Source organism: Eriocheir sinensis, unplaced genomic scaffold, assembly GCF_024679095.1.
Source record: "Eriocheir sinensis breed Jianghai 21 unplaced genomic scaffold, ASM2467909v1 Scaffold1051, whole genome shotgun sequence".
Classification (NCBI taxonomy): Eukaryota; Metazoa; Arthropoda; class Malacostraca; order Decapoda; family Varunidae; genus Eriocheir; species Eriocheir sinensis.
Genome location: NW_026110354.1, coordinates 14,421 through 38,156, shown reverse-complemented (window position 1 = coordinate 38,156; position 23,736 = coordinate 14,421). Strand labels below are relative to the sequence as shown.

At 43.1% G+C, this 23,736-nt stretch overlaps 1 protein-coding gene across 6 annotated transcripts in view; it reads left to right on the top strand.

The window, feature by feature from the left end:
• Window positions 1-9,736, top strand: part of LOC126989104 (phosphatidylinositol phosphatase PTPRQ-like) — a 100,760-nt gene extending 91,024 nt beyond the window's left edge. For 4 of the 6 annotated variants that reach the window (XM_050847676.1, XM_050847675.1, XM_050847678.1 and 1 more), the window contains exons 4-6: window positions 1,675-1,904; window positions 6,808-6,877; window positions 9,213-9,475. In XM_050847676.1, coding sequence (XP_050703633.1) covers window positions 1,675-1,904; window positions 6,808-6,877; window positions 9,213-9,460 — 548 coding nt within the window. In that variant the 3' untranslated portion in view covers window positions 9,461-9,475. Of the gene's footprint in view, window positions 1-1,674; window positions 1,905-6,807; window positions 6,878-9,212 lie in introns of all 6 variants that reach the window. The other 2 variants (XR_007742885.1, XM_050847677.1) reach the window with 2 other exon arrangements.
• The last annotated feature ends 14,000 nt before the right edge of the window (window positions 9,737-23,736 follow it).

Genomic DNA, 23,736 nt, shown 5'->3' with positions numbered 1-23,736 from the left:
AAATATAGACACCTCTTTTTTTAAGGTTTGGTAATATATACTGTTATTGTTGTTAGACTATGAGTCATCCGCCAGCGCTATATATGCTATTTTATCGAAAAAATAAATATTTACTTCATCCAGGGAAGAGAAGAGCTTGGTCTTGCTACCTGTCCACCCCTATCAGTCGTGGCAGTGAGTCGTCCCCCACGCCTGCCGGGGATGGGATGCCCCATATGTAACCTTTCTTCGGGACCTTGCCTTTTCACACTGTTTTCTTAATTTCCTATGGGTTGTATCGTTACCATGGCGCCTACAAAGGAATTAACTAAATAAGTAATTGCCCATATCATTGGACTAAAAGGCAGGCCATGGAACTAAAGAAATCAGTGATTTGTTGAATGTGGCAAGTCCACAGTTAAGAAATGCATAGAGCGATTTCGGGAGGAGGGCTGGACTCTGGGGACCCATCCAGAAACCTAGGACATAGGAAGACTTTTCGAAGGGCTTTGAACATCATAACGCGTACCTTAAGAGCCAAATCCACTAACAACAGTAAGATCTTTAAGGGAAGCAACCCTGAATTGTTTGGGGAGACTTCCATACGTACCATGACACGTCGTGTTGCGAGCCTTTGCATGAAATATCTTGCCTCAGTGAGAGAATGGATCTCAGGCTATGGTCAGATAAGGCTACATTTACGTTACATACAACCGTGGAGGGTGAGTGTACCGACGAAAAGGCAGCGAGCCCTTCGACCCCCGCTATGTGCAGCACACAGTAAACCACCCAGATTTGCTCATGGTGTGCGGTTGCTTCACTAGAAGGGGTATTGAAACTTGTTCTTCCAAAGAACGTCAAAGTTAATCAACATGTCTACCTGGAGCTGCTGTGTGACCATCTGCCCGAGCCTTTCAAGCTCGCCAGGCCAACCGTCTTCAGCAAGTTGGTGCCCTGCCCACACAGCAAAATCCGTGACCCATTGGCTGAGAACTGCATGGTACCCCTTATAAGGAGTGACCGGGCAATAACCCGGATCTGAGACCTATTAAAAGCTTGTGGCACATTATCAAGAGGGAAGGACGTTCCATACCCAAACTTGAGGCGGCCATTCGTGAGTCCTAGGACAATATCTCACCTGATACATTGAAAAACCTTGCTCTGTCACCTCCTAGACGTATTGAGAGTGTAAAGATAAAGAAAGGCAACCCTACCAAGTATTAAAATGTAGATTAAGCACATTCTTTCATATAAATTCCTCAATGTATTCACTGATAAACAGGGTGGAAAAGCAGGGGCCGAATACTTTTGACAAGTACGGTATGTAGATAGATAGATAGACGGGCTATGGGCATGGTAGGTTTTCTTGCTGGAGCCCGATTGTCGGCCACAGCCTGCTATGGTGCAGGCAAGAATATTATTTATAGTGGTGCCATCATGCTTGGATCATACTGGACCCCGGAATTCATAATTGATCTCCTTTTAGAAAAAAATCAAGTCCTGATTGATAGGTGGTCTTTTCAGGACAGCATGTAAGTAGTCTTAGGCCACTCGGTGATGACTAAAAATTCTTAGCTGGTATTGGAGGGCGTCTATTCTAACCATTAGTATTAGAGATAGAGAAAGGTGCGCACCATGACTCAGTGCGTCCCTCTAACACTGCAAGGGAAAGGTGACTTTACTTATGCCTCACAGAGCCTGGGAATGTGACTATTTTGCGAACGGAGGAGGCAAACGGGACTTCTTTGCTGGTGACTTGGGATTACCACCAGGACAGCCCCCTTAACCTTAATGGAGAGCTTGAGTCCTTCATAGTGTCCTGGGGAGTGCAAGGAGAGGCCACAGGACGGAAACAGCAAACAGTGGGACTACACAGGAGATTTCTTATAAACCACCTTCAACCCAACACTTCATACATTATCAAGGTTAGTATGTATTTAATATATGTATTTAACTAGTTGTGGTATACGGGCGAGGAACTACGCTGGTACTGTCCCGTCTCTATATCTACTATAATCCAACTTAGGTTTAATTCATGAATCGTCTTTGCGTGGACCACATCTTTTCTAAGGTGTTACAGGCCACCACCACTCTTTGTGGAAAGCTGTTCTTTATGTCTCTTCTACAGGCTTCCTTTTTCATCTTCCTTCCACGGCCTCTTGATTCTCTTGTATCCCATACTATTAGATCTTCCATGACCACTTTTTCCATCCCACTCAGCACCCTATATACTGCAATTAGATCTCTCTCACTCCTCTGTTCCATTGTCGGTGGGTTCATCTGCTTTAATCTCTCTTCGTATGTTAAATCTCTTAGGCCTGGAACCAGCTATGTTGCTACCCTCAGAATGCTCTCTACCCTCCTTATATTTGTCATTGTACTCGGCGACGATACTATTGCTGCGTATTCCAGTCTTGGACGTATCATGGTTACAATTAGTTCCTCCATCATTTCCTCATCCATATATTGAAAAGCAATTTTTATGTTTCTCACCAGGCTGTTTCACCTACAGTTCTGTTTATGTGTCTCTCTGGCGACAAATTAGCCGATACAGTAACTTTGTGTGTGTGTGTGTGTGTGTGTGTGTGTGTGTGTGTGTGTGTGTGTGTGTGCAATTCACCATCTTCATTCCATACGATAGACTTGCGATTGCCAGCCAGAACCCTTTCCAGCTTCACATGGAGCTCACAAGTGAAAAGACTTCGGGTACAACTGAAAACACACACACACACACACACACACACACACACACACAAGAGGTGGAACACACACACACATACATAGACTCAACCTACATAAACACGTGATATCTCTCTCTCTCTCTCTCTCTCTCTCTCTCTCTCTCTCTCTCTCTCTCTCTCTCTCTCTCTCTCTCTCGACATAATGCACTAATGTATATAATATCCTGTACATATTAATGTAGGAGTTTATGTGTCGAAACACAGCTTAGGATCATGCCGCCGGATGTTTTATGAAAAGCTGAGTGAGAGTGTTGCTGACACTAGAATCTGCACCGTAGACACCGGAAGCTTGAAAGCTCCGGCGAACAACGATGCATATAAAACCAGCGGGCAGCACCAGAAGCCAGAGAAGTCGACGGCGAGGCAAGCAGCCGAGACTGCCAAGGCGTGCGCTCCGCTTTGGGTGTGGCTTTCTTTTTAGTGCGACCGTTCACATGCTGTAATTTACTTTAAGACTGTAAATACAAGTTTATACAAAACAACCACAGACGCTTTATGTACCAGTGAGAGAGAGAGAAAAAAAAACTTTCAGAAGTGAATTAAGGCAATTCGAGCCATATATACATCATTCGTACTCACGACTTATGGTAAGGCCTTTTGTTATCTCACCAACTTGTGGTGCGAGGGCAGTGACTCAGGCCCTGACAGTGAGGTAAGAGTGAAACACTAAATACCAATAACAAACATAACACGTATCAACCTATACGTATACCAAAAACTGGTAACACAAATGGTGGCAGCGCTGGGATTCTCTCTCTCTCTCTCTCTCTCTCTCTCTCTCTCTCTCTCTCTCTCTCTCTCTCTCTCTCTCTCTCTCTCTCTCTCTCTCACACACACACACACACACACACACACACACACCATCTCCCACTTTAAAAAAAATGCAGAGAAAAATATATATAGTTGTCTAGCTGCCAAACCTAAATTAACCTTTTATTATCTTATCAATATTATTACACACACACACACACACACACACACACACACACACACACACACACACACACACACACACACACACACACCCTGGAGGAGGGACGCAACCAGGAGAGAGACCCCTCTGTGTGTGCCCAGCGCATCACAGAGGTGATTGTCTCTGGGATGGAGGCATACATTCCACATTCTTTCTCTACTCCTCATGCAAAAAGCCTTGGTTTAATCATGCTTATTCTCGTGCTATTAAAGATAGAGAGGCAGCTTACAAAAGGTACCAGATCCTATGCACTCCTACTAACCATGATCTTTATGTTTCTGCCCGGAATCGAGCCAAATCTATTATCCGACTTACCAAAAACTCCATCAATAGAAAATGCCCAAACCTTGCTTTCTCTAATTCTTCCCGTGACTTCTGGCATCTAGCCAAAAATATCTCCTCCAATTTCACTTCTACTTCTTTCCTTCCTCTCCTTAACCCTGACGGCAGCACCGCCGTCTCATCTATCTCTAAGGCTGAACTCTTTGCTCAAACTTTCTGTAAGAACTCCACCTTGGACGATTCTGGGCATATTCCTCCTACTCATCCTCCCTCTGACTTCTTTATGCCTATTATTAAAATTCTTCAGAATGATGTTTTCTATGCCCTCTATGGCCTCAATACTCAGAAGGCTTATTGACCTGATAGAGTGCCTCCTATTGTACTTATTAACTGTGCTTCCGTACTGACACCCTGCCTGGTCAAACTCTTTCGTCTCTGCCTTTCAACATCTACCTTTCCTTTCTGCTGGAAGTGCGCCTTTTACAGCCTGTGCCTAGGAAGGGTGACCATTCCAATCCCTTAAACTACCGCCCTATAGCTTTACTTTCTTGCCTATCTAAAGCTTTTGAATCAATCCTTAACCGGAAGATTTATACTTCTAACCTTATATCTGATCGCCTGTATGGGTTCCGTAAGGGGCGTTCTACTGGCGATCTTCTTATCTCTTGAATGACTCTTGGTCATCCTCTCCTAGCCGTATCAGTGAAACTTTCTCTGTTGCGCTAGACATATCGAAAGCCTTCGATAGAGTCTAGCACAAGTCTTCTTTCTAAACTGCCCTCTTTCGGATTCTATCCCTCTCCCTGTTCATTTATCTCAGTTTCCTTTCCCGCCGTTCTATCTCTACTGTGGTAGACGGTCACTGTTCTTCCCCCATACCTATTAACAGTGGTGTTCCACAGGGCTCTGTCCTATCACCCACTCTTCCTATTATTCATCAATGATCTTCTTTCCATAACAAACTGCACTATTCACTCGTACGCCGACGATTCCACACTGCATTATTCAACTTCTTTCAATAGAAGATCATCCCAACAGGCAGTACATGACTCCAGACTGGAGGCTGCAGAACGCTTAACCTCAGACCTTGTTATCATTTCCGATTGGGGTAGAAGGAACCTTGCGTCCTTCAATGCCTCAAAAACTCAATTTCTCCACCTATCAACTCGACACAATCTTCCAAACACCTATCCTCTATTCTTCGACAACACTCAGCTGTCACCTTCTACAACACTAAATATCCTCGGTCTATCCTTAACTCAAAATCTTAATTGGAAACTTCACATCTCCTCTCTAACTAAATCAACTTCCTCGAGTTTGGGCGTTCTGTATCGTCTCTGCCAGTTCTCCCCCGCACAATTGCTATCCATATACAGGGTCCTTCTCCGCCCTCGTATGGAGTATGCATCTCACGTGTTGGGGGGCTCCACTCACACAGCTCTATTGGACAGAGTGGAGTCGAAGGCTCTTCGTCTCATCAGCTCTCCTCCTCTTACTGATAGTCTTCTACCTCTTAAATTCCGTCGCGAAGTTGCCGCTCTTTCTATCTTCCATCGATATTTTCACGCTAACTGCTATTCTGAACTTGCTAACCGCATGCCTTCCCCCCTCCCGCAGCCTCGCCTCACACGACTTTCCAATCAAGCTCATCCCTATACTGTCGAAACCCCTTATGTAAGACTTAACCAGCATCTTCAGTCTTTCATCCCTCACGCTGGTATACTCTAGAACAATCTTCCTTCATTTCTATTTCCTCTTGCCTACGACTTGAACTCTTTCAAGAAGAGGGTATCAAGATACCTCTCTCCCGAAATTGACCTCTCTTTTTGGCCACTCCTATGTACTCTATTTGGGAGCAGTAAGTGGCGGGCTTTTTTTTCATTATTGTTTTCTCTTTTTTCACTCCCTTAAAACAGTCTCCTTTTCAGTAAAAAAAAAAAAAAAAAAACTGATTGACGCCCAGCACCCGTTCATTCACTGCTGGGTGGACAGAGGCACGGAGTAGAGGTGGCTGCCAATTCGTCTCCACTGCACCCAGGAATCAAACCTGGGTCATCTCTTTATGAGGCAGGCACATGGCCACACCACAAAGCTCCTTTGTAACTGTGTGTGTGTTTGTGTGTGTGTGTGTGTGTGTGTGTGTGTGTGTGTGTGTGTAAGTAAGTTAATATTTATTGCTATCAAAACATCATATATACATATATACAAACAAAACATTGTAAATTAAGCAACGGTCTGTCGAGCCGAAGCTCCATGACAGACAGTATCTAAGTACATGATTTTGTGGATGCATGAAAATGATTATAGATGCATGAACATATAGTTATGTTAACACAAGATTATATGAAATAAATGTGCATCGTAGTGACCCAAAGATTACAAAAGAAATTAAAGAAAATTAATTAACAGTTAATTTAGTTGATTAGTAAAATACTTTTTTTTCCTCTTAAATATTGAGATTTGACTTGATCCGAGGAGAATTTTATGCTCAAAAGGAAGACTATTAAATAATTGAGGACCGAAACTAATCACACTGTTTTTAAAAAACGTTGTTCTAAATTTGGGTTCTGTACAAATCAACATTGTTACTTCTAATATTTCTTGGGTTGTCGACAATATTAAATATGTTATTTCCTACACAGTTTCGCACCATTTTGAATACAAATAATAAATTAAAACATTTATAAATAACATCAAATTACAAAAGTTTTAGTTGTAGAGAAAATAGGGGCTGTTGAGTCACATGATCACGTGTGTGTGTATGCGTGTGTGTGTGTGTGTGTGTGTGTGTGTGTGTGTGTGTGTGTACTGAAATGCTTTTGTCGTTCTCAGGTTCAAGGGAAGAACAAAGGCGTGGATCAGCTCGGTGCTGAGTCGGAAATCATCGCCACCACGCTGGGAGGTAAGACTCCCTTCCCTTCCTTGCTTCTCCTCATCATGCATTCACCTGGCAGTAATAGTTGTCTTGTGTGTGTGTGTGTGTGTGTGTGTGTATAATTCACCACGGCCTGTTCACGAGTTAAACCTGCATTCGTCAGCAGGTATCCTCACGACATGAGCAAGTGCTCATTGTAGTCGATCTCTGGGTACTGCCAGAACCTCACCCCCCACTCCCTTGCTCAAGGGGGACGGTAACCATTCCTAGTCAACAGGAAAGAATCCGGCCTGAGCGGGGCTCGAACCGCCGCCTGTTTGGCCGTGAAGCCTTGCAGCGCGCTCTAACCGATTGAGCTACAGTGTGTGTGTGTGTGTGTGTGTGTGTGTGTGTGTGTACAGTTTTAAATGATCCCACTGCTCCTTTATCCAAGTTTAAGGGAAATGGTCGAAGGCCAAAGACTTGACTGAGAGTTAAGTGCTAGAATGGATACAAAGATGGACGAGACACTTTGGCCCAGGTCTTGTTGTTGGTTTAGGGCGAGATTGGTTAAATTCTGTACGTGCACACACGCATGCTCACAAAGCTGACCTCAGCTAACCTAAGGTAATTGACCCCCAAACCAAGAGCAAGACCCACACCATTTTATTTATGTATGGGCTATGCCAATCGTGGGCTTTCTTGCTAGAGCATGATGGTCGGCCACAGCCTGTTAGGGTGTAGGCAGGCCTTTATAATGGTGCCTTCTTGATAGGCTCATACTGGCCCCCGGAGTTCATCTTTGATCTTCTTTTAGAAACGTCTAGATTCCGGGTTGATAGATGGTCTTCAGGACAGCAAGTGTGAGATATTCATGAAAGGGTAGCCTACGAATATCGAGACACTGACTATTTATTTCTGGGCACAATATGATCACTTCTTATTTGAAGATAGTATTTTTTTTCCAGAAACCACTAAATGAGTGACTTTTTCAATTTCCAAGACTCATTGAGTTGCCGAAAAAAGCTATCTCTAACAATAAAAAGCAGCAAATCGCCTCCCAGTAATAAACACTCAGTGCCTTAGAATTGTGAGCTAATGAAAAAATATCACGCGTAGCTTCCTCTGCCTTCACTTACGATCTTTCAGTTTTTACTCCACACGTCCAAGTCCAAAACTTGATTGAATAATTAAAATCCATAAAAAAAGTGAATAAGATGAGTAACATACAGAGGTGTAAAATGTAAGCAATAACGATATCTACACGATCGTGATTACAACATCAGCCTAAACCCTGATTCGACTGATTCTTGGACACTGGAGGGTTATTGAGCATTAACGAAATCTTACGCACGTACTCTATGACTCGCTGTGGGCCGCGACTAAATGCCTAGGTTGCCAGATATCAACGAGAACAACATGCATTTACCTTGTTGGTGGTAGTGAGTGTTCTGAGTGCTAATCGGTTGCGTGAACGTTGGTTGTCTCGTATATTTATTGGACTGGGTGCGCACGCTGTTTTGAAACTGTAGTGAGCCTCTCTACATAATATTAACTAACTATGAAGAATGCAAAAGTTTATGATAAAAGGGCCCAAATTGTAGAGACAAAATCGCAAGCATTTATCGATATTAATTATACTTAACAATAGTCACTTATAACCTAGCCTGACCTACCGGGGGCTTCACCCCTCGTGACTCCCCATTATTTTCTGGGGATGGACGACGCCCATTTATATTTATTAAGGAAGGAGCCTCGCTGCTCTCGGGGGTGCATCACACAAGCTTATCATGTCCCTTTTGGTGTGCGTCGCCTTAAGGAGACGATAATATGATTATAGTCTCCTGGTCGCAGCTAACAGTTTAGTAGCAGAGAGCTGTGTTTTTCTGCGTTTTGAGCTATTTTGACGGCCTTTTGTATTTTTACCGAAATATAAAGGCATATATTTGGCCTTTCTAATGCAGATGTTGGCCTTATGGGATTATTTTTTGGTTCCTTTGACTTTTCCCAGTCCCAGAAATCTGGCAATCCCTGCCTCAATCTCACTGTAACAGCGTGAATCTCGCAGTCGCCACTCGCCAGTCACTCACACTCACACTCAGTACCTATTGGTCTGTCAGAGTGGGTGGGTGTGCTGCGTCGTGCTTTAATTCCATTAACGTTTTTGCATTATTACATAATTTTTTTCTCTTTTCCGGATGTCATTCGTCACTGCACTGCATTCAGGGACCAAAAAATAGTCCATAATGTAAATATCAACTTCGCAGGAGTAGTCTACTCTCTTGTTAATATCAACCCATTAGCATTAGGCAAGGTGCGCATCATGACTCAGCGTGCCCCTCTAATACTGCAGAGGAAATGTGACTCCACTTATGCCTCGCAGAACCTGGGAAAGTGACAAATCTGCGAACGGAGGAGGCAAACGGGACTTCCTTGCTGGTGACTTGGGATAACCCCCAGGACAGCCCCTCTAAAGAAGAGCTTGAGTCCTTCAAAGTGTCCTGGGTAGTACAAGGAGAGGCCACAGGACGGGAAGAGCAAACAGTAGGACTACAGAAGAGATTTCTCATAAACCACCTTCAACCCAACACTTCATACACCATCAAGGTTAGTGTGTATTTACCTATATAGTTGTATTTACCTAGTCGTGGTATACGGGACAGGAGCTAAGCTGGTACTGTTTCGTCTCTATATCTACAATAGTCCAATTTGGGCTTAAATTCATGAAACGTCTTTGCATGGACCTCATTCTTTTCCATGCCGTTCCAGGCCTTTAACTTTTTCTTCTTTATGTCTCTTCTAAAGGCTTCCGTTTTCATCTTCTTTCCACGGCCTCTTGATTCTCTTGTATCTCACATTATTATATCTTCTTTGGCCACTTTTTTCCATACCACTCAGCACCCTTTACACCCCAATCAGATGTCGGTAGTTTCAGCTGCTTCAATCTCTTTTCATATGTTAAGTCTTTTAGTCCTTGAACCTGCTTTGTTTCTGCCCTATGAATCCTCTCTACTACTACTCTACTGTACTCGGCGACCATACAATTGCTGCGTATTCCAGTCTCGCACGTATCATGGTTACAATCAGTTTCTTCATCATTTCCTCATCCAGACATTGAAAATAAACTTTCATGTTTCTCACCAGGTTGTATGTGTCACATAAAATTTTGTTTATGTGTTTCTCTGGCGACAAATTATCCGATACAATAACTGTGTGTGTGTGTGTGTGTGTGTGTGTGTGTGTGTGTGTGTGTGTGTGTGTGAACTGCTCCTCCATCCAGAAGGGAACAATTGGTTAAATTGTTCGCATTGCAATTCATCGGCCCCTGCCGGAACGCCGATGACTATATATGGTCGAGCGCCACGCTCGACCATATATTTTAATATATTACAGATAAATACTACATAAAACATAATATAAGTCGAGTTAGATCTTAGATCCTATGTGATGTCGGGCGCTGCTGGCACAACGCTGCTGCGTTTCCGCGGATCACTGCGAGGCTGACCCGCTGCCGCAGCCACTCGGTTTCTCGCTTTTCCCCCGTCCTCTCTCGGATGCGCCTGCCAAGGTTCTTGATGAGGTCGCTGAAGGCGAGACCAAGGACTCCGGTGGTCTCCACCGTCAGCGGCATGAAGTCATACCGCTGGCCGAGGTCGGCATATCGTTGCCGATTCCGGGACTCAGCGGAGCATGCGGCAACACCTGCTGTGTCAGCGCAGCGCCGTCAATGAGGCGGGTGCTGCTGAAGGTGTTCACGCAGGTGGCGTCCCACGCTAGCATCTTGCCCTGCCTGAAGGGGTAAATCGTAATGCCGTCGGGGCGGCGTCCATCACCGCGGTCTAAATAAGCCCTGTGGCTCGATAGATGGCCGCCCACAGCGGCAGATGACAATGCACGGTATACCACATCGTTAAGGGCTGCGTGGCGGCGGGCAGGCGACTAAGGGTCTCTGTTGCAGGACAGGTTGTGGTGTCCCAGCTCGTTGCCAGCCATGGCTCCCGCAGCGACATCTGGTGGGGGCTGCTGTGTGGGGATGCTCGTTCGCAGCCCCTACTCCCACTGCGGACAGCCTCGTCGGGGAGGAGAAGGCCGAGTCTCTCCTGCAGGAAGGGCCGGAGAACCAGGCGCCGCTATGGAGAAGAGCCCGGGCAGCAAGGAGCCGCGCTCTGTCGACCCCTGGTTGGCGTGGGACAATAGATCAGATAGGCGGTGTTCAGTGGCTGCCTCATCAAGGTGGCGCTGCTATAATGGCTCTTCAGGGGTTGAAGCTGGGCAATGCGTAATGGTGAAGATGTCGATGGCGGATGCTAGGCAGGCCACGTGCAGTACTGTCGCCGGTGGGACGGCGGTTGATGGTAGCCAGACCAAGTCTCGCGTAGCATCCACAAGAGCGCAATGTGAGCGGGCAACGCCACATCAGCCAATCCGCCTGAGGCCCTAACCTCCAAGCCGAAGTGCAGAGAGTGCTTGAGTCCAGGCGCCTTGTCGTCGGGGAGCCACGTTTGCAGCTGCATGATGTGCGTAAAATTAACTACTCAATAGACCTGCGATTGCACTGCAAGTACCCTCCCAACTACATGAAACTCACAAGTGAAGGATTTGTTGGTACAGCTGAAAGCTCACACCACACACAAACACACACACACACACACACACACACACACACACACACACTTACACCCCCTTCACTCCTTCCGTAGCTGTAAGCCCTCACCACTCTATTAACCAAGGACCACACCTGCAAAAGGGTTAGAACAATGTACAGTGCGGTACCAGCCACCATCGTTATCGCCACTTGTGACTTGCACAAAACTAAGGCGAGGAAGCGGTTACCCAAACCGGTCGTTATTACACGCCTTAAAAGACACCAAACTCTTCCTGCAATCGAAGCAAAGGAGGCAGACGAGTGGGGAGAAACTATCCCTGTCATCATTACACGCGAGTGAGTCAGAACAAACCAGTGGTCGAGAAGGAGTACAAACATTTTTGAGGGTGATGCACGAGCGTGGTATACGTCTGCCCTTTTTTACTGCCTCTCCAATGTGACCTCCCTATGTAACAAGATTGAGGAATAAATGGTGACGATCAGATCCACTGGTGCTGGTGTGGTGTGGCCATCACGGGAGGCGTGGCAAATAGTTCCCTGAGATCTGCAACATCGATGAAAACTATGAACTATTGACCATCTCAAGACTAACAAGAAGAAGAAGGGGGTGGCCCTGTACTGCCCCTCCGACCTGACTCTCTTCACACCTTTCAGGTCGAGCATCCCCTGAGGAGTGGAACCCCTGTGGGTGAGGGTCACACCTGCCCGCCATCCTCGCCACACTGCCTCCATCATCTACTGTGGCACACCATCCTCCTCGCGCCTACACTGCACAGCTGCTGGTTGACCTCACATCATCACACAGCGACGCTTCGAGTGATTCCCTCTTCAAGTTGGTCATCTGTAGGATTTTAACCGCTTGGGCCGACAGCGACACGAGATGCACCAGCTGAGATCTCACTCAGGTCGTTGATTTCCCCACTCACCAAAAAGCTTCTCTCTCGACCTTATCGCATGATCCCACCTGAGCCAGTAGTACTCACCTTCAGTCTCTCTCCCCATGGGACGCAGCGGACACCTGTCAGTGTAGGGAACCAGCTAACACCACTTCCACTCTCTGCCTCAGTCATCCTCCGCCAGGTCATACAGGCCCCTGATTGACTCGGCAACCGGGCAATCGGGCAGTGGATTACACGACACCCCTGGACTGAAGGTGACAAATGAGCCAGACGTCAACCACAATGGGAGTAGTACCAGCACACAATTACCAGCGCTACCACACCTTCTTCCCCGTCAAGATGTCCCTAGTCCATCCACCTGAAGCCCTTGGATCCAACCCTACCCGTCATTTTTCTCGCAGAGAGACGGGGCCCTAACACAATACCACTACCCCGCTACAGACAGCTTAAAGAACAGAATCATCAGGAGAGATTAAAACTGCACAGGTGAACTATTATCCAGATAAACTACACCATCTTACACGGGCCAACGAACAGATAGTGGTATCACAAGGTCAGGGTTCTCTTTGTGGACTCTGGAAAACCACTCACCCTCCTTCCCTTGCACTTACATTTATCACCTGACCGAGCGGCCGGAGGAGATAAACACCCATTTTGCGTGTATCCAGTCAATGCCCTCCCCAAACTTGGATCTTCTCCGCCCTCCCACATGTCCTGCCATCCCCCTCCACCCCCCTCCGTCTAGGAGGTTGATGTTTTCAGTAAATTAAAGCGAATTTTAGGACACCACAGAGCTATCACGCCCACTGACCTCTCAATCAAATTTATAGAGGAATTGCCCCTGAACTTCAGCACCCCATTTGCTCCATAATAAACGCTTCCTTGAACAAAACACTTGGCCAAGCACGACTGGAATATTTCCTACGTCACTCCATCCCCAAAACTTCCAGCCCTGAGTCCTTAACGACCTCAGGCCAGTCGCCATCATGCCCATTATCAGCCTCTATTTGGCAGACTTTTATTTTAACTGGGCTCATGATGATATTAGTAGCCTCATAGGCATCAATAATTTGTACAATATGGAAGTACTAATCCGCCACTCATTGTCTGGTCGGCTTTTCTAGATTTATACACAGCCACCTGGACAAACGAGACACCTTTGTCCCCTTGCTTTTGTCGACTTCAGGAAACCATTGAAGCCTTGGTAGATTACACTGTTGTCATTACTAAGGCCATTGAGTCAGGCTTCACCCTAATATTGTACCGTGGCTGACCCCAGTTTCCTAGCGAACGCCAGCAAATAGTTCGCTCCCAGGACTCCTGTCTCCCCCCGCTTCCCAGGTGATGTGTGGCGTCCTGCAAACACTAAGATTGGTACTGTTTGCTTTTGGTGCTCATTAACAATGCCCTCATGGACACATCGCATCTCTGGAAAATACGTAGATGATAAGCAAAACACGTTAGGCTCCGGGCGGCCTGGTGGAGTTAATGTCAGCCTGGTCCGGCGCAGTGACGTCGCGGGCTAGCGGCTGGATTCTGCTGTTTTCAGCTGGGCTTTGAAAGTCTCTGTTTTTTTATTTTATCCCAGATTTACGAAACTCAATCAGATGCGAGTCCAAAAGGCATGCTCAAAGGCCCATAAAAAGTCTGCACCGCAGTGTGTTCTTATTGTTACTTTTAATAGTTATTTATATGTAGTTACAAAGACACGGGCCGTTACGTGCTGCTACCACGTTGTCAATGCAGCCCATGTCATCATTTCACTCTTTCCCCACATCTCTAACCCAACGCCAAATGCCATCCGTCCTCCGTCAATGACCATTTTATTCAGGTGCCCCATCCTAAAAGAAGAAGATAGGGGGATATTCTAGCAAAAATGCAATGACTTCAGATGACACATGTTCTTGCACGTCGTATTTCTGCAGTAAGAGCTAGGTTATACTCAGTGCCTGCTCCTCAGCTTCACTATGAACGGCGAATACTGCCTCATAGTTTCAACAGCCACTGCAAAGGTATAAATGACCTCTTGATTGATCATTTCTAGTCCATGAGTTAGTTAATGGACCCAATGTTCTCTTTCATATGTCCGGACGTATTTACTGAAAACCTTTCAAATGCAATGCCATACCAAAGAGACTGCCCTCAACAATGAATAAATAATTCCACACATTCATACATTTCCACATTTTCTGTCGCCATGCAAGTCCACAGCACACTCATCGCCCACTGCCCATATAATTCACCCGTCATTCAATGAAGATTAGGTTAGGTAGATTTTGTGGAAATTATATCTAGAGTCTGATTTATTTCTAGAAGTGTACTAAATTTCAGCCAAAACAATCACAAAGTTCTTCATTTTGGCCATACTATTTTTCACCAGAACGCAACCCCTCATCAACATGATTTTTTAACTTGTACTTTAAAATTCATACATCTGGGTGATCAAAGAGTGCCGCCCATCTGCCCGACATAGCTAAATAAATTTTTTTAGGTAGTCTTGATCTAACTTCTCTCGGCTGCTATGAAATTGCTTTGATGATTTTGTTTCAGTATTTCAAAGAATCCATGGTTGACTGTGATAAAAATCATCCCCTTTTAAAGCGCAAGATGACCAGATCTAAGAGTCTTCACCACAGTTTATATTAGGTTACTTATTCGAAGTAGTATAAGTTCTTCCTGTAGTTCCAAATGTATACTAATGCTGCCGTTTGCTATCCATACATATGTGGAATTAAGAAGACGAACCACCGATCCAAATATATAGTACCAGCGTCGCTTCCTCCAGCTTGCCTTAACAATAGTCTCGTTTCTCCTAAGTATTAGAGTAGCACTTTGTATGAAGTGAAAGAAGCTGTGTTGTATACTTTTACCTTTTTGTCTTGCCAACCAAATCCAAATATTTACAAAAGTACATCACTCATTTATAAGCTAACCCATATTCCTGTTTTTGGTTCTTACTGTACTCCACGAATATTCTTATCAGAAACCAAAGTTAAATTATTTTAGACAAACCCTGAACTAGAAGATTGTTTTCAATTAGTTTAATCATATGTGGGGACATCATGCAGAAATACTTCCCTGTCGGCAGTTGACTTTTGAAAAGACACTTTGTTAGTTTTTGACCTCGGATCTTATGCCCAGTGTCTTCCATATAAGTTAATATCAGTAGGTCCTGGAAAACTTATCATACCCATTACTTGGTAGCCTACTGTCGCACTTCAATTAAATCCAGTACAATATCACATTCTTGAGCTTTGCTGAACAGAAAATAAATTATTGCTTCCATTACTACCAGGCTTCTCAGCATCACACAAATTTATAATATAATTTCATAAAATATGGAGGAATGGGGTTCAAAGTCTCTTATCATAATCGCATCATTTGCTATTGCTCATTTCCATCAGATTGGGCTGACTACCAACTTTTCTTTTAGCATCACAGTATCTGAGATTATGACTTCATGAGTTGTAAAGATGATGACAAGATGCCTGGTTCACAAGTAAAATTTCTCGCCTGTCTTTCAGTAAGCCATTTAGACGCAATGTGCCTTCATACTTTCAAGGTAGCATTTTGACCAAGTTCTTAGTGTCAGAAGTACTCTCTGGCCAATGTTTGCTGTGTTTTCTGTCATTAATGACAGTCAATTTGGGTTTGTGTGGAAGAAAGGTTTCAGGAATATTGTTCACTTTTTGTGTTTACCTCAGTATCATTAGCATGTTCAGAGTTCTTTCTTTTTAAGTTGACATAACTGGTACGCCACTGTTGCACTTCTCATCCTGTAGCTTACGGTTTGGGGTGTCGATTTCCTGACAAGTCTTTGCAGGTGTCGGTGACCTACTTTCATTTCTGCAAGAGGCCTCCATCACTTTTTTCTTCATTAGAAGTTGATAGTTGTGACCAGCGCCACTCCCTCTGTCACTAGTGCCCACCAGAGCTTAATTTGACTACATTCACACAGCATCTTTTTCCACATCTCTTCTGGCTTCTTGCTTTTTCCTCCGCCTTCTTTTGGTCGAAATTTCTTCTGAACTGGTAACTGAACAACGGAGACCCATTCTGAGAATACCAAGAACGTGTTCATGGAGACTTATGAATACGTGTTTACACTGTGGAGAATCGCATACATCATTGGATGCATACAGAGACTCATATAAAATCTAGATACATTGGGAGATACACACAAACCCACATACAACACAGAGTCATATAAGAGCTGTATGCATCATGATATGTACGTACAATCCTCATTTTTCATGAGAATTCAAGACCGAACATCGCCTACACATATCTTGGTCATTTATTTCAACATCACTATTATACACATACAAACAGTATAAACACTACCATTTGGGGAGGAAGAGATGGTAGCTTCTTTCTTTCAGAAGTCGTTTATTCTGAGGACTTTCAACACCAAGTGGACTTTTCATATCATCCATAACCGCCGTCAGTAAAGTGTTTAGAACATACAATATGTTGTTGCATGCGAGTTAAATAAACAATTTCATCCACCTGCCTCCGAGACTGTAATTTGCATTTATATGGTCAATATTTTCTGCCCTCTGGCGTCCAATAAATTCACTTCTTTGTAAACACTGCCTGGAAATAACCATTCAAATTTCACCATTGCTGCCGCGCTCGTACTGCTCTACGATCCACCTCATATTTATTCTCTATTTCGACCTGTTGTTGATCTATCTATGAAATAACATCGGCAGTTTCTTTTGAGTACTCTTCATTGCATTCTTCACAGTTCCTCCTTCCTTCTCTAGTTTTATAATTCATTTCTTTATTGTTTGTATTTCGTCTATAGATTCTGTCTTTTCCTTTTTCTTTCCATCTGCTCCATGCTACAGCTCTCTTTCTTCCTTGTTATTTAAGCATCTTTTTAATGTTGTTACATATATGTTACAGGTTATGGTTGTGGTATCATTATGATATCGCTTCCCTCCTCTCTTCATTAAATACATAAGAGACTGATGAGTGTAGAAGACAGGAGTCTCACTGGAGGATTGGGAGGAGGACTCTAGGATGGTTGGTTTTATTTTTAATCTTTTCCATCCCAGTTTTGGCACGTGTCAGTTTTACTGACAACTTAAACATTAATCCACTCTCTTCCACTCCTCCAGCTCTGTTAACTACCCAACTTCTTTCAAAAGTACTTTCACCCGCAAGGCTCGGGGTCTCGCCCACCATTCTCCACCCTCCTTCTTCTCACTTCTCTTCTTTTCATTCTTTCTCTGTATCTTGTAAAACTAAAATTAACAAACTACAAGATTCTGTATTGTTAGCCTTTCACAACAACTTAAGTGCTAAGTTTCAATACTTTAATACCTACAAGGCGAACTATCTCATCATCCAAAAATGTCATCATGTCTCCATTGATTGCCAATAGTCTTTGAGTGGAGCAAGATTAAAATGGTGCTGTTAAGTTCCACTTATTCACTTTCAATTTCTCCTTAATCCAATATCATATTTTAACTAATAACAGTCAGCGTTGTTTATAGCCACGAGCGAGACGCAAACGGAAATCAGAGATCAAGAACATTGCTGTAGGGAGATGATAATTGCCGTTGCTCCTTTTTTCTTAAGCTTCAACTCATTTTATACTCAAATCACATCAAACCAAATCTGAACAAATAACATATATATATATATATATATAAAACAAATTTTCTACTTGACGCAGATAAATCTGTCCTCTTTGTGTTTCTTTTCCTTCAGGAGTCCAATTTTCGGCTCTATTTTAGAGAAGAACCTATAGATTATGTTTTAGTAAACTGCAGTCCCGAAGGACGCCAAACAATCCATTCAGAGTCTCTGTTTCTTTTAGTCGTGATCTGTTCTTGTTTGCATGGTAACGAGGAAACCTGCAGCAGACGAATGAGGCATATATACCGTGTCCAATACAAGCTTAGGAGATAGAGCCTGGAAATTTTGCCTATCACCATTAATTCTTTGTAGTTACATACCAGAATTTTCAGGCTCCTCAGATGCTATTTTAGAGCTGGTAGTCTAGAAATTATTTCTTCCACCTTCGTTAAGACCTTTCACGTACTTCATAATTATATTTGGGAATTATCGCTATGTATGATTAGACTTGGTTTTTTCTTGCTAAAAGTACGATGGTCAAGTGTTTGCAATAGATGTGTTGTTACATCATATTTGAAACGCTTAGCATTTGGGTTTCTGGAGACATAAAAATGAGTAGTTCTTCACGTAGAAACTGTTTCAGCCCTGTTAGAAACATCAGAAGAGCGCCTGAGGAAAATATTTTTCTGTTATTGCTCCAGTATAAATATCGCTGAGATAGTTGAAGGATCAAGAACATCAACTGTTTTAATCACCGTTACCGGTCGTTTCATAAGTCATTTTCCAAGATGCCCCTTGACACTAAGCTATTGATGCTAGATGTTCAGTTTAAATTCAGGATGCTGGAAACCCAGGTTTAGTTTATTTACCGCAAGGAATGTCAAAGCATGGCAAGCATTTACAACAGGATTAGTACCCTGCATGTCACAAGTTAAGATGCCATCTATCCTCTTAAATGTGCAAAGTGGAGCGTAAAATACAGCTTTAAGTGCAGGCCATTGCTCAAAACTTTACCACCTTCTTCGAAGGGAGAGCCACTAGTAAAATTAGGTGGTATTCTATGAAGGAGCCCTGTAACTTGTACCTCATATTCTGTAAATCTTTTTAGTATGTCTGCAGTATAAAGTCTGTTTACTCAACCCTATTAGGCAGCTTCACACATGTATTTGAGGCACAGAGGGTAATACCATGACCTCATAAAATAGGGATGTATTTTTTCTTTTTAGCAGAGCCATGACCTCCCTTTCCCATCAACAACATCATACATCGCTGGCAGCTTCGAGATAACATTTTTGTTAGGAATTAAATGCCTGTCAAAAACTTCGCACTATTGATTAAAAAATACTTGAGCTGTACACCCAAGTTACTTCCTTAAGTAAACTCTATAAGCGATCACAAGTTTTCTGAACCTCTCATACCGTAGAAATCGAGCAAAACATGTTTATGTAGGTAAAGGTCGGTAGATTCATCAATGATGAGAGAGTACTTTAGGTCTCTTTAGACGAGCAAATCTCTAGATGTATAGAAAAGCATCACCATTACGTTCCTGGTGATAGCTGGAGGCTTTAGTTCGGCCGTTATTTAACAGCACTGCACTTCTTGAGTTCGCACATTAGCAATAAACCTATAAATGATCCATTATTGAGACAGTAAAGTTTACAGGCCTCTGCAACATATGTACATCTTAAGTTTGAGGCTACGACTTGTTTTTCAAAGCTTGTTGATATAATTTGGTTGAAAATAATTGGTGACTTTTCTAGTTAGGTTACTGCATTCATGTTTTCTTGTGTTTTCAGTTGTTGTGCCTTTCAGTAATGTTATGCTGCCGGATAATTCACTATCACATGCAGTAGAATGCTTTCCTTATTTGGGTTTTTTCTTACTCTGATCATCCATGGTGAGAGAATAATGTTTCTAGCAGTTTCTTAACTGAAATTTATGATCAGGAGTTTGACTCTTTCTTCTTTGGAGTCTGAGACCTCATCATCACTGTCAGAGTCATGTGGTCTTACTTGTCTGATAATACTCATGTTTCTGTAGTATGTCATTAACTCCTGATAAAAGAAACGAATAGTCAATATCTGCAACCGTACTGTATGAAATATCTCTGTAGACCTAAGGCCACTAAACATATTCCACATATTCATCCCCACTTAATGCAATGCAGGTCCTCTGCTGCCTACACACACATCCTTCCCCAACGCATCCACACACACACACACACACACACACACACACACACACACACATGTAATCCTTCCCCACCCATCTACACACACACACACACACACACACACACACACACACACACACACAATCCTTCCCACACACACACACACACACACGCTTCCCAACTCGTCTTCTACATGCTATGCATTAATTAACATATGCTTCCGAAAATAATTAAATAGAATAAAATTCTATAAAAAATATGCAAACGCCCAGGTTAAGATTTCTGGATAGCTGGTATTGGTACGTATAATACTCGTCCTGAATAAAAGGCAAACCGTCTACATAATCTATCCTTCACCGTAATTACAAACAAACGTGGCTCTCATTTAACGACACCACGCCACAAGACCTTAACAGGGTGATAGGATCACCAGATCACTACGTGACAACGGCAGACACTGATGAGTGAGGGACTAGTGCTGCCACTTGATTTTATAAAAAAGCTAAGAGTACAAGTAGGTGTTTACTGTCCTAGGGCAAACCAGTTCGCATAATCTGGATCCTTCAATTGTAATTATAACACAAACGTGGTTTTACTCATCAGCTCACGACACCCACGCTACAAGATCCTGAATCTCAGTAGGTACAACCCACGCCAGACTGACAGACACCGACGAATAGAGTCTGAGACGCTATGCCTGTATTCTGACGAGCGGTACGTAGGATACTTAGTAGTCAGGTCCGACTCTGCAAGGTTTGCCCATAGAGGTGTCCGAATTCCTCAAACCCAACGACTTCAGTCGACAATTATAGTATATTTATAATTTACACTGACGAAAATATGTAATGTTTATTTACATAAATATTGTTTTTTTTTACACATCAGCAATATATGCGTATTTTATTTAATTAAATATCTCACAGAGTGAAATGTGTCAGCTGTCAATAGTTGATTTAACATGATTCAATAACCCACGGAAGCAGCCTTCAGTACCAAATTCATTGAAAGACGCCAAACGTATTTCCTTTGAGTTAAAAGTACCAATATAAATGGGACCAGCAAACCTGTTCGTGTTGTTCTGCCTGTTTTATTTATGGTTTAGTAGTTCGGTCCGGCAAGGTGGGTTCCGGTTGATGACGGCTGATGAAAGTCATCATTTGTTGATCCCAGTGTTAGTTCATCACAGCTCACCGCCGTGCCACGACGTGTTGTTAACATCCTGTTGTGCGACACCGACTGTCGCCAATGCACAGTCATGCCATACACATGTACATTATATTGATACACATTACATCGTTTCGAGCCCTTTCTAAAAAAGTCGTAAGTGACCCCTGCGACTACCCGGACCTTTAAAAAGTAAGTAGTGTACCTACCCATGTGTTACAGGCTGCACAATGTGTACTAGTTAAACGAGTCCATATGAAATGCACTAAAAATATATATACAAGTCAGAGTCTTAACGACAACATCGGAAATGCCAATGATAATAAATCATAGCTAAGAAATGAAGAGGAGTAAACAGGGCCAGGAGTCGTGACATGTGGAAGCTCAGTATCATTCTAAACAAAATACAGTTCGTACCATTTACATGATACATCCTAGTAAATTAAATTGACTAAACGTCATTAGGATACGTGGTACGGAGCTATTTGAACAGTAAAAGAAAAGGAACAATCCTTGAAGAAGATCTGCTGTACCGAACCCTTCGAGTCACACTCTGACACAAACTGTCGTAGAGGTCCGTCATGTGACAATTAATTGATAGTGTTGTTACCCGTCAGCTTCCTTCGAGACGGTGGGGTTTACAACAATAGATAAGGTTGTGTGAAAAGAGGCATGTTATCTGTAGAGTCTCCTAATAGTTACAATGTGATAATAAAGGTAAGTCTGGAGAACCTAGAAGCATCGGGAGAAGTCAAAGTACTTAATTAACTCAACATCGTTTATAGGGTTCATAGTACTATAAAAAGAAAATCCTGTCACCGTTGTGAAATCACTGTTGTAACAACTAATTGAAATATATAATTCTGAAAGCATAATTGATTAAAATAATTTCAGCATTACTGAAACATCAAATGAAAGACAAATCAATTTGTCCTGATCGTAACGAACGTGGATGACTGACATCTGTGACGCTAAAAATAATTCCCTGTAACGGGTAACAGGGTATAAAGTCAAGTAAGGGTAAGCAAGACTTGTCTGCTTTACTTCCTAAAGTTTACAGATATTCACATGCTGGTTACGGATAAAAGTTAGGGACAGCATCTGCTCGTTGCTGTCAGTCAGTGCAGAGAAAAAAGTGTTTTTAAGCAGAAGCATTAGGGTTCAAGGTTGTCTGTACCTATCCCTTATGTTAGTTCAATAACTGGTTATTACGGCTCCAATTAAATTACAGACTGATCACGGTATCAACTTCAAAGTACTAAAAGCAAAAATAGGTGGGTTAGGGAGGAAAAGTATTACTAAACACTTCTTCTGCATGAAAAAAGAGGCAAGGCTTAGAACCAAACATAAATTAGTAGATTACATGATCCAGCCTTGATATTGTCTGTCTCCTGAAATCTTGTGTTTTTGCTTTCACAGCTGTGTACATTGAATGCCATCCACAGTAACATATTCCCTATGACCTTCACCTCCCTCTTGCCGTCCACTCTCCAGACTCTCTTCCAGGCGGACACATTGCAGCAGTTCTCCATCCTGGTGAGGTTTATTGACCTGTTCAGAAATAATGGGTTTCATCACTACATATTTTTTTTTCTCCCCCAAGATATTTTCTTTCTTGTGTGGCACATAAGCATCTTTTTTTTTTTTTTTTGCTAACAAAGAGATATTCAAGAGCAACAAACGTAAAAAGCCTGCCACTGTCAGTTCTCTTGCACAACAGAATATAGTGGCTGGTGAGTTCCCCAAAGAGAGGCCACTCTGTGGAGAGGTGTCTTGATACACTCTCTTGAAAGATGCCGGTTATAGGCAGGGAGTGAAATACAGGACGAAGGAAGGGCTTGTTCCCAGGAGTTTTCTATTTCAGTGTAAGGGATGAAAGAGTGAAGATGCTGGTTAATCCTGTAGCTTGGAGACGAGCAGAGAGTTTATAAAGGGGCTGGGTGGAGGGAAGGTAAGCAGTTAAAGTTCTGAAGAATCAACAAGTGAAAATATCCATAGATTACAGAGAGGCAACATGACGACAGAATTTAAGAGGTAGGAAGACTATCAGTAAGAGGAGGAGTTGATGAGACGAAGAGCCTCTAGGGTCGTATTATAAAAACATTTAGTCACCCAAGTCTTCGTTATATTTGACAAGGTTTTCGTAGGAGTTTCTTGGGCATTTCCCAGTAATAGTTCTATGACCCTGGTTTCGTAGTTTCTTCTGACCCTTCTTCTGTACCGGTGAACTCAAGAACACATCAAACCCGGACTGATTCCCTTGACCTTTAGGAAATAGCTGAAATAGTGAGAAGCAGAATTGCGATAATGTGGTCGACCTTAATTTATTCAGAAGAGCTGCGAGGAGCCACCACACGGAGGACACCATACGAGGGCAGATAAGGCCTGTATGGATAGCAACTGTGCTGAGAGAAGAACTGGCGGACGATACAGAACGCCCAACCTTGAGGAAGCTGACGAAGGAGAAACACATGGT